Here is an 11,706-nt window from a genome sequence, read left to right as displayed (position 1 = left end):
ATAATTTTAAACAAATATTTCTGGGGCAAAAGGCTGAAAAGTGAAAGTGTTAGTCACTCAGTCACGTCCGACTCTGCAACCCACGGACTGCAGTCCACTGGGTTCTTCTATCCATGGAATTCTCTAGACAAGAATACTGGACTGGGTAGCCATTCTTTTCTCCAGGGGATCTTCCTAACTGAGGGATTGAACCTGGATCTCCTGTTTGAAAGCAGATTCTTTACTATCTGAGCTGGGGAAGCCTGGCATAAATGGATAGCTATGTGCAAAAGAATGGATTTGGCCTCTTATCTCATACTGTGCTAAGTTTTGTCAAGAGAACACACTGGACATGGCAAACACCTTTTCTAATAGTATAAGAGATGACTCTACACAGGTACATCCCTAAATGGTCAATACTGAAGACAGATTGATTACTTTCTTTGCAGCTGAAGATAGAGAAGCCCTATACAGTCAGCCAAAACAACACCTGGAGCTGACTGTGCCTCAGATCATCAGCCCTATTCAAAGTTCAGGCTTAAATTGAAGAAAAAGTAGGGAAAACCACTAGGACTAAATCAAATCCTTTATGATTATACAGTGCTGTGGTTAGCTGCTCAATCATGTCTGACTCTTTGCAACCCCATGGACTGTAGCCTGCCAGGCTCCTCTGTCCATGGGGATTCTCTAGGCAAGAATACTGGGGTGGGTTACCATGCTCTCCTCTGGGGGATCTCCCCAACCCAGGGATGGAACCCAGATCTCCCTCATTGCAGGTGGATTCTTTACCACGTGAGCCACCTGGGAAGCACAAGAATACTGGAGTGGGTAACTATCCCTTCTTTGGTGGAGCTTCCCTACCCAGGAATTGAACCAGGTCTCATGCATTGTAGGCAGATTCTTTACCAGCTGAGCTTCCAGGGAAGCCTATGATTATAGCAGACATAATGAATATATTCAAGGGATTAGATCTGGTCGAAATTGCCCAAAGAACTATGAAAAGTGGTTGGTAATATTATGCTAAACATTAAAGCTAAAGGCAAAGGAGAAAAGGAAAGATATATCCATCTGAATGCAGAGTCCCAGAGAATAGCAAGGAGAGATAAGAAAGCATTCCTCCTTGATCAATGCAAAGAAATAGAGGAAAACAATAGAACGGGAAAGACTAGAGATTACTTCAAGAAAATTAGAGCTCCCAAGGGAACATTTCATGCAAAGATGGGCTCAATAAAGGACAGAAATGGTATGAACCTAACAGAAGCAGAAGATATTAAGAAGAGGCATCAAGAATACACAGAAGAACTATACAAAAAAAGCTCTTCATGACCCAGATAACCATGATGGTGTGATCACTCACTTACAGCCAGACATCCTGGAGTTGGAAAGCAAGTGGGCCTTAGGAAGAATCACTATGAACAAAGCTAGTGAAGGTGATGGAATTCCAGCTGAACTATTTCAAATTATAAAACATGATGCTGTTAAATTGCTGCCCTCAATATGACAGCAAACTTGGAAAACTCAACCGTGGCCGAAGGAGTGGAAAAGGTTAGTTTTCATCCCAGTCCCAAAGAAGGGCAGTGCCAAAGAATGTTCAAACTACTGCACAATTGCACTCATCTCAAGTGCTAGCAAAGTAGTGCTCAAAATTCTCCAAGCCAGGCTTCAACAGTATGTGAACCATGAACTTCCAGATGTTCAAGTTGGATTTAGACAAGGCAGAGGAACCAGAGATCAAATAACCAGCATCTGTTGGATCACAGAAAAATCAAAAGAATTCCAGAAAAACATCTATTTCTGCTTTATTGGTTAGGCCAAAGCCTTTGACTATGTGGATCACAACAAACTATGGAAAATTTGTAAAGGGATGGGAATACCAGACCACTTGACCTGCCTCTTGAGAAACCTGGATGCAGGTTAAAAAGCAACAGTTAGACCTGGACATGGAACAACAGACTGGTTCCAAATAGGGAAAGGAGCACGTCAAGCCCGTATATTGTCACCCTGCTTATTTACCTTATATGCAGGGTACATCATGAGAAACGCTGGGCTGGATGAAGCACAAGCTGGAATCAAGATTGCCGGGAGAAATATCAATAACCTCAAATACGCAGATGATACCACCCTTATGGCAGAAAATGAAGAGGAACTAAAAGGCCTCTTGATGAAAGCAAAAGAGGAGAGTGAAAAAGTTGGCTTAAAACTCAACATTCAAAAAACTAAGATCATGGCAAGTAGTCCCATCACTTCATGGCCAGTAGATGGGGAAATAATGGAAATAGTGTTTTGGGCTCCAAAATCACTGCAGATGGTGACTGCAGCCATGAAATTAAAAGATGCTTGCTCCTTGGAAGAAAAGTTATGACCAACCTAGACAGCATATTCAAAAACAGAGACAGTACTTTACCAACAAAGGTCTGTCTAGTCAAAGCTTTGGTTTTTCCAGTAGTCATGTATGAATTTAAGAGTTGGACTATAAAGAAAGCTGAGTGGTGAAGAATTGATGCTTTTGAACAGTGATGTTGGAGAAGACTCTTGAGAGTTCCTTGGACTGCAAGGAGATCCAACCAGTCCATCGTAAAGGAAATCAGTCCTGAATATTCATTGGAGGGACTGATGCTGAAGCTGAAACTCCAATACTTTGGCCACCTGATGGGAAGAACTGATTTCTTTGAAAGGACCCTGATGCTGGGAAGGATTGAAGGCAGGAAGAGAAGGGGACAACAGAGGATGAGACAGTTGAATGGGATTACTGACTCAATGGATGTGAGTTTGAGCAAGCTCCAGGATTTGGTGATGGACGGGGAAGCCTGGCATGCTGAAATCCATGGGGTTACAAAGAGTCAGACATGACTGAGAGACTGAACTGAACTGAACTGAATGTTACACAGGAGACAGTGAAAAAACCATCCTAAAAAAGAGAAATACAAGAAGACAAAGTGGTAATCTGAGGAAGCTTTACAAAGAGCTGAGGAAAGAGGAAAAGTGAAAGGCAAGGGAGAAAGGGAATGATACATCCAACTGAATGCAGCATTCAAGAGAATAACAAGGAAAGATAAGAAGGCCTTCTTCATTGAAAAATTCAAGGAAATAGAGGGAAACAATAAAATGGGAAGACTAGATCTCTCCAAGAAAATGGGAGATATCAAGAGAACACTTCATGCAAGAATGGGCATGATAAAGGACAGAAATTGCAGTGACCTAGCAGAGCAGAAGAGATTAAGGAGAGGTGGCAAGAATACACAGAAGAACTATACAAGAAAGGTCTAGCATCACCTGGGAAGCCCTCTAAATGCCCTCTGTGTGCTTAGTCACCAGTTGTCTGACTTTTTGTAACCCCATGGACTGTAGTCCTCCAGGCTCCTCTGTCCATGGGGATTCTCCAGGCTGGAATGCTGATGTGGGTTGCCATGTTGTCCTCCAGGGGATCTTCCCAACCCAGGGATCAAACCTGTGTTTCCTGCATTGCAGGCATATTCTTTACCATTTGACCCCACAAGGGAAGCCCAAGAATACTGGACTGGATAGCCTGTCCCTTCTCCAGGGGAGCTCCCTGCCCAGGAATCAAACTGTGGTCTCCTGCATTCCAGGCAGATTCTTTACCAGCTACCTGGGAAGCATAACCACAATGGTGTGTTCACTTACCCAGGACCAGATATCATGGAGTGTGAAATCAAATGGTCCTCAGGAAGCATTACTACAAACAAAGCTAGTGGAAATGATGGCATTCCAGCTGAGCTACTTAAAATCTTAAAATATGATGCTGTACTCAATATGTCAGCAAATTTGGAATACTCAACAGTGGCCACAGGACTGGAAAAGTCAGTTTTCATTCCAATCCCAAAGAAAGGCAATTGTAAACAAGGTTCCAGCTATCATACAACTGTGCTCATTTCATATGCTAGTAAGGTTATGCTCAAAATCCTTCATGCTAGGCTTCAGCAGTATATGAACCAAGAACTTCCATATGTACAAGCTAGGTTCAGAAAAAGCAGAGGAACCAGAAATCAAACTGCCAACATCCATTGGACCATAGAAAAAGAAAGGGAATTCCAGAAAAATATCTACTTCTGCTTTATTGACTATGCAAAATCTTTGACTCTGTAGATCACAATGAACTATGGAAAATTGTTAAAGAGATGGAAACACTAGACTATTTTACCTGTGTCCTGAGAAACCTTAATGAAGGTCAAGAAATAATGGTTTAAACCTTACATGTAACAACTGACTGGGTTCAATATAGGTAAATAAGTATGACAAGCCTATATATTATCACCCTACTTATTTAACTTATAGGCAGAGTACATCATGCGAAATGCCAGAATGGATGAACCACAGACTGGAATCAAAATTGCTGGGAGAAATATCAACAACCACAAATATGCAGATGATACCACTCTGATGTCAGAAAGTGAAGAGGAACTAAAAAGCTTCTTGATGAGGGTGAAAGAAGATAATGAAAAAGCTGGCTTGAAACTCAACATTTAGAAAACTAAGATCATGGCATCCAGTACCATCACTTCATGGCAAATAGAAGGAGAAAAGTGAAGCAGTGGCAGATTTTCTTTTCTTGGGCTCCAAAATCACTGTCGATGTTGACTGCAGCCATGAAATTAAAAGATGCTTGCTCCCTGGAAGGAAATCTTTAAATATAAAATTTAAAGATTGTATTAAAAATCAGTGACATCACTTTGCCAACAAAGATTCATCTAGTCAAAGCTATGGTTTTTCCATTAGTTATGTATGGATGTGGGAGTTGGACCATAAAGAAGGCCAAATACCAAATAATTGATGCTTTCGAATTGCGATGCTGGAGAAGACTTTTAACAGTCCACTGGACTGCCAGGAGATCAAACCAGTAAATCCTAAAGGAAATCAATCTTGACTATTCATTGAAGGACTGATATCTGAAGCCCCAATACTTTGGCCACCTGATGGAAAGAGCAGACTCCTTGGAAAAGACCCTGATGCTGGGAAAGATTGAGGTCAGGAGGGGAAGGGGGTGACAGAGGATGAGATGGTTAGATAGCATCATGGACTCAATAGACATGAATTTGAGCAAAATCTGGGAGATAGCAGAGGACAGAGGAGCCTGGCATGGTGCAGTCCATGGGGTCACATAGAGTCAGACACGACTTAGCGACTGAACAACAACTCACATGGTATACAAAAATTAACTCAAAATGGACCAAAGACCTAAACATAAGAGCAGAAACTAAATCCGTTTGAAGAAACTAAGTAGATCTTAATGATCTTCAATTTGGCAAAGGATTTTTAGATAAGACAACGAAAGCCGAAGAACCAAAATAAGCAATAAACTGTACTTCATCAAGATTATAGACTTCGGTGCTATGAAGAGCACCATTAAAAAAGTGACAATATGACCCACAGAATGAGAGAAAAGGTTTGCAAATTGTATATCTGATATGGACCTGTATCTGGAATACATGAAGAACTCTTTCAATTCAATAATAAAAAGACAAAATTCCAATTTAAAATGGACAAAGTGTTTGAATAGATGTTTCTCCCCCCAAAATATACAAATCCAATAAAAATATGAAACAGTGTTCAACATCATTAGCCATCAAATAAATGCAAATTAAAATCACAGGATACCATTTCACACCCTTTAGGATGAATAAAGTACAAAAGACACATAATAATAAGTATTGGGAAGTATGTGGAGAAAGAGGAAACCTCAAACATTGCCAATGGGAATGTGAAATGATCCAGTTGATTTGGAAAGCAGTCTGATAGACCTCAGACACATTTAACACATGACCCAACATTTTTACTTCTGGAAATATAACCAAGTAAAGTTTACACAAATATTTATAATAGCATTATTTATAATAGCCAAAAGATCTGAACAACACAAATGTCCATCAACAGACAGATGGATAAACAAAATTTGGTAAATCCATACAATTTAATAATTCAGGTAATGAAAGGAATGTAATGATGAGACAACTTAAAACATGATGAACCCTGAAAATATTACAGGTGAAAGAAGTCAGTCACAAAACACCATATTCCATATGATTCCATTCATATGAAAGCTCAGAATAGGGAAGTCTACTGAGAAAGAAAATAGGTTAGTGTTCTTAGGCCTCGGGTGACAGCAGCGATGGGATGATAGAGGTGATAGCAAAGGTTAGGTGGTTAACTTCTGAGGTCATGAAAATGTACTAAAATTGACTGTGGTGACAACACTAATATAATACACAAAAAACAACTTGAAATGAGTGAACTGTATACTTAAATAGTTCTTTTCCTTTCTATTATTCAATACAAAACTATTACAATGGAGCATAATGGAGAAAGGAGACAAATGTCTGCATTTTCTTTTCCCTGGGCATCTTTTCCTTTCTTTCAGTCTAAGAAGGAATTTGCATACATTGTAATTTATTTAGAATTTGTAGCTTACAAAACAAATTGCTTTATAGAATGATTTATAGGATTCTGGAAGACCTCAAAGAGGGTAATTGAGATATACTCATCAATTTTAAGTGTTCCACTGGTTGCTATAAAGAATTAAAGATCATTATAATTTAGATTATTCAGCACTCCAGTAAACATGAGTGAAAATCAACTTTAGCTCATAACTTTAATATTTTCATGCAGTCAAAATATAGAGATATACATTAAGTAGGCATAACATGAGTTAATTGAACAGAGTATCTTGGGTATGTTTTAGAAATAAAAGAAATGATCATTTTTATTAGCATATTAAAACCAAGTAAAAATTAAAATAAATTCACATTGTAAAAAAGTTATCAAGCAATAAATACAGCATTACAGCTACCACTACTTCTATGTACATTGGATTACATTAGAACAAACACTAAATGCCAGAATGCATAGTCTATGAGTAAATGCACTAAATAAATTTAGAATTTAAAAAAATGACAGACTAGAATTTTTAAAAAATTAAAATGACTTTTGCAAGTTCTTGCAGAAAAGTAGCAGATTTACATTTTAAAAGTTAGAAATTCCCCAGTAAGCTTTTAGATACCAAAGCCGTTTGTTTTTAAAAATTATATGTTTTACTTTTTCTTCATGAATAATATACAAAGGAGATCTTAATTATTAGTACTTCAGCTTTAGAGAAGTCTAATATTTAAAAATATTACTTCCAAAAATATATGGGTACAAAACTAACACTCATTAATCATGACTGTCTACGCCTAAAGGTGGTACAATAGATAAATCCTGGCCAAAAAGGAAATCTGATCTAAACTGAATATGATAAAAGCACAATAAAAATACTTGAAAGTTACAATGTATTTTTAATATGATGCTTGCTGATAGTTTGACATTTTCTATTGTCATTTATGATTGAGACTTGATAGTTTGTCTGGTAGAATGCTGAAACATATGAACAGTGCCAGCAAAGGATTTGAATCTGTGTCTTTGAATAATAAAGAGCTAAAAGTAAGTTTATTTAAAGGAATTATATAATTTAGCATTAGAAAGTCCAGAACAGACTGCATTCCTTTTTATGACAACTTGTTTTGAAATCCATAAACCTGAGACTAACAATACAGCTTTTACATGTGTATAGGTACATCGTAAATCTATTGATCAGACCTTTTAATAAGTTAATTCTTATTAATTTAGATGATTTTCCTGCACAATTTCAGAGGCCTTCTGAACTTACCATTTATTTACAGCTTAAGAAAAAACCTATGATGACTAAGTCATTAGTCTAATCTATTTTAAGCAGATTGACACACCACAAAAAAAAAAGAAAAATAATGAATTCTCCTGCCAGAATTGACTTATGAATTTCAGAAATTTCAGTGGAAAATAACATTAGGGAAAATGAATCCCATTTAAATATCACTCTAATTCATTAGTGAAGATTTCTTCCATCTTAATTTCATTATTCCATAAATGTTCCAACAAAAATTCTTACCCACTGTTACATTCAGGTCTTTCACTGTATTGTATCATCATATATACTAGCTCTATTAAAATATTAAAACATTGTATATGATATATTTGTCTACTTTTAAAAAATAGCCTGGAGTATTTCCAAAACTATATATCATCTTATAGTAAGTCAGAAAACTAATATTTTTAATGGGATTAAAAACCAAAAGAGTAACAGACAGGCATTTGTTACAGAAGTCATTTAAATTTTCTGGATTAGAATGAAAATTCATCGTCAGAATAAAAGGAAAAATATGTCAAACATACTTATTATTAAGATTTGAATCACCAAAGCAAATATATTCAATAAAACAATGGCCTTGAGGGATTTTTAAATAAATATTTTATATCTTATCATAGATATTTCTCAAACCTAGTTCTCAAACTTCTGATGCTGACATCTGGTTGTCTTTAAAATATTTAACAAATATAGAATTCCAGATTCTATTTTATTATAAAACTAGCCCAGAGACAGTATCAGATATTAGCATGCACACTTTGTTACATTAAGCATTTGTTTTAAAAATTATGTAGATTGTATATATTTGAGGCTATAAAATAGAATGACAGAGTATTTACAAGCTTGTTTTCACAATTTTTTACAAACTTTTGAGGAAATAATAAATCCTTCATTGATTTCCTTCATGTAAAATAATTGCTAATTTGTCCATATAGTAGAAATGGAAGGGGTAAGGTTTCTATTTACAGGTACGTGGACATGAATTCCTTCCCATTTGTGTAGTAAGATAAGAAAGTAATTGACAACATGTTTTGTAGTATCAACCAAGATGTCTCCCTAATGATACCAAAGCAGGATTGCATGTCATATATACTATTCATCAAGTCTCAAAAATGCATATGACAAAGGGTATAACTGTGATGAATCAGCAAATAAGTAGCCAACTGCAATTCTGCTCAATATTTTTCCTGGGGAGAAGACAGTAAGCAAAAAGGAATAATTAATTATCGGGTCCATTTAAAAAAATAAAAACAAAAGAGCTAGAACATTTTCTGGGTAAAAAAATCAACTGCACCAATGAACTTGGGAAAAAGATTTTAAAAACAAGTGAAAGGTCATTTTCCCTCAAAATCTATAAGCCTTCACAAGGCCTCTTTAGGTAACAGGGGTGGAATTGTGGCCACTGTGTCTATGAACTTTTATAACTATTTGTGGATTCATGCAGTAGTGTGCTGGAGGTGGCTCAAACCAACCTACAGGAATAGAATGTGCTCATTTTTACCCAGTTCCACATGCAGTGATGCTAAGTTGATAGCTGGAAATCAGTCATGGTGGGAGTATTTACAACATAAAAACTGGCAAAAATCCTAGATCAAAACAATTTCCCCCCATGGAGCTAGTGTGAAACATTTCTCAATACACTACTGAATTCATGAGGGTTTTCTTTGTCACCTTCAAATAATTCATCTAATACTGAAGTCTTGTGGCTGTAAAGTCATGGATCGAAGTCCTTGAGTTAGGAGTGGCAAAAAATAGTTCAGCAATACACCCTCTATTATCAGTCGTATAGCTTTTCCGGTTTTATGACCACGTTTTCAGTATCGTGGATGCTTTTTCCGTTTAAGTGTTCACTGAGACAGTCATGACTGTAACCTGTACCATCACTGATTGTTGAAACTGTGTAAGATGCACTACGGAGAGTATCTGAGTGGGAAAAGTTGTTTCCAAATTGGATTTTATATTGATTCCAGTTTCTTCTCAGAATTGCTTGAACCTATAAAACAGAAAGAAACAGAAAGGTCAAGAGCAGTTAATTAAATGAGATGAAGATAATATGTCTGATAGTACAATTAAATTAATTATATATGGAAGCTTTTCTTTTAAAAAAATCACTGATATTAATGGGTAAATAATATTGCTTTCTTTTCTTATTTAAATATGAAATTGAGTAAACCATCTTTATATTAGGAAATGATTGTAATTACTTCGCTCTTTAGTACAGACTACAGAAAAATTCATATTTTACTTTCTATGCTTTCTCTTTGAAGCATAAATGCACATGAATGTCTAGCTGTTAAGTAATTAATCCGCATTCTCACAAACTGGCATGAGCAGTATTTAGTGCTGTATCAACATTTTATTAAAAGAATGAGATAATTGGTGACAAGAAAAGAGATAAAAGAAAAATAAGTTAGGGATACAGGGAAATATAATAAATTATCATCATCAACATCAGTAGCACTCACTTTTACTAAGTGATTACCATATGACAGATATTAAGCTACATTCTGGGGAAAAAAAAAAAAAGAACAGAGTTTTTATTCCTCCCGTGGCTTTCCACCCAGAGGAAAGAACATGTTGAACAGAAAATTACAAATGGGATGAGCACTGTGGAAAAAAAAAAAATTAGCTATGTCATCACTCCACTCTTTTTGTATTTAGATCCCTCTCTTCTAAATTTGAAGTTTAATTACTCTTTCTTCTGTTTGGTGCTAGAGATCAGAACTAGGTAGGCCACATACAGTGACTTTGGGCGTGTGTGCTAAGTCGCTTCAGTTGTGTCTGGCTCTTTGTGACTATACGGACCATAGCCCTCCAGGATCCTCTGTCCATGGAATTCTCCAAGCAAGAATTCTGGAGTGGGTTGCCATGCCCTCCTCCAGGGGATCTTCCCAGACACAGGGATCGAACTTGCATCTCTTATGTCTCCTGCATTGGCAGACGTGTTTTTTTCTACTAGCGCCACTTGGAAAGCCCATATAATCTTTGGTGTTAATTTAACATAAGACACAGATGATTTTCTTTATATTGAGTCAGTAAGTATAAATGAGAATATTCAAACACACCTCCAACTCCAACATCTGTACATTTCCATGTCTGATGAGGGCCCTTCCAATGACCAGAGTCCCTAGTTTATGCTAATGGTACACATTTTTTTTGAGTGGACTTGAGATGAAACAACCTGGGGACTTGTCAAGCCACAGTTATTTAACTAGTGAGAAATGCAAATAAGAATATTTTGGCTGAGAAATAAAAACAAAATGTGAGAATAAAAAAGTAAACAGAGATATTAAGACAAAGACAAGCTGTTTGACCTAATGTGGAAAGCAAAAAGGAAATTAAGCCTAAGCAAATGATTTTAAGAAGTATATGACATAGTTGGAACCACACAAAATGAATTTGACAGCATGTCTTTGTGTTATGAGAATGGGAAAAACTAGAGGCAAAGACAGAAAAAGAAGGGTTATAGTATGTCTTAAGATGAGAAATGAATCATACACAAACAGGGATTATATCTAGAGATGAAGAAAGGGGGACAGATATTGGAGATGTTGTGGGGAGCTAAAGGATTTGGTAACAACTTGGCTCAAAGATTTTATATTATTATAATTTTTTAATGCCAAAATTTTCTCAATTTTAGGACATGGCAAAATATCAAGGCCTGTGTCTCTATTGCTTACATGGATAAAGTGTAATAAGGGTGTTAGGCATTAGTGTAAATATTCCCTGAGCACTCTTTCTAAATATAAAGGTCAATTTGAGATTTGATTCTGATATGAGTAATGTACCCCTTCATACATATATTTTTATAAATGAGTGATTTGACAAACCTAATAAGGAATCTTTAATGTACTATCTACTGAGGTTGGCGCATGGTGCTAAAAGCTTTATATTCCTAGTTTACATTAATCCCTCTGAGATTTGTGTAAGGAACTTGCTTTTATATCCTTTGACTAGAAGTACACACTGGGCCTCCTTGGGGTTCAGAGTATTTCCCATGACATTACAGCCAGGAACAAAGTGGCATCTTTGGGTTTAAATGCAATGTTTTGTCA

At 36.4% G+C, this 11,706-nt stretch overlaps 1 protein-coding gene across 4 annotated transcripts in view; it reads right to left on the bottom strand.

The window, feature by feature from the left end:
- Positions 1–6,564: 6,564 nt before the first annotated feature.
- Positions 6,565–11,706, bottom strand: part of CALCRL (calcitonin receptor like receptor) — a 130,591-nt gene continuing 125,449 nt past the window's right edge. For all 4 annotated transcript variants that reach the window (XM_043894109.1, XM_043894108.1, XM_043894112.1 and 1 more), the window contains one exon: positions 6,565–9,644. In XM_043894109.1, coding sequence (XP_043750044.1) covers positions 9,429–9,644 — 216 coding nt within the window. In that variant the 3' untranslated portion in view covers positions 6,565–9,428. The remainder of the gene's footprint in view (positions 9,645–11,706) is intronic.

The sequence above is a fragment of the Cervus elaphus genome, chromosome 33 (assembly GCF_910594005.1).
Source record: "Cervus elaphus chromosome 33, mCerEla1.1, whole genome shotgun sequence".
NCBI classification, from domain to species: Eukaryota; Metazoa; Chordata; class Mammalia; order Artiodactyla; family Cervidae; genus Cervus; species Cervus elaphus.
The sequence above is the reverse complement of the archived record's forward strand: the minus strand, read 5'-3'. Positions and strand labels throughout refer to the sequence as shown.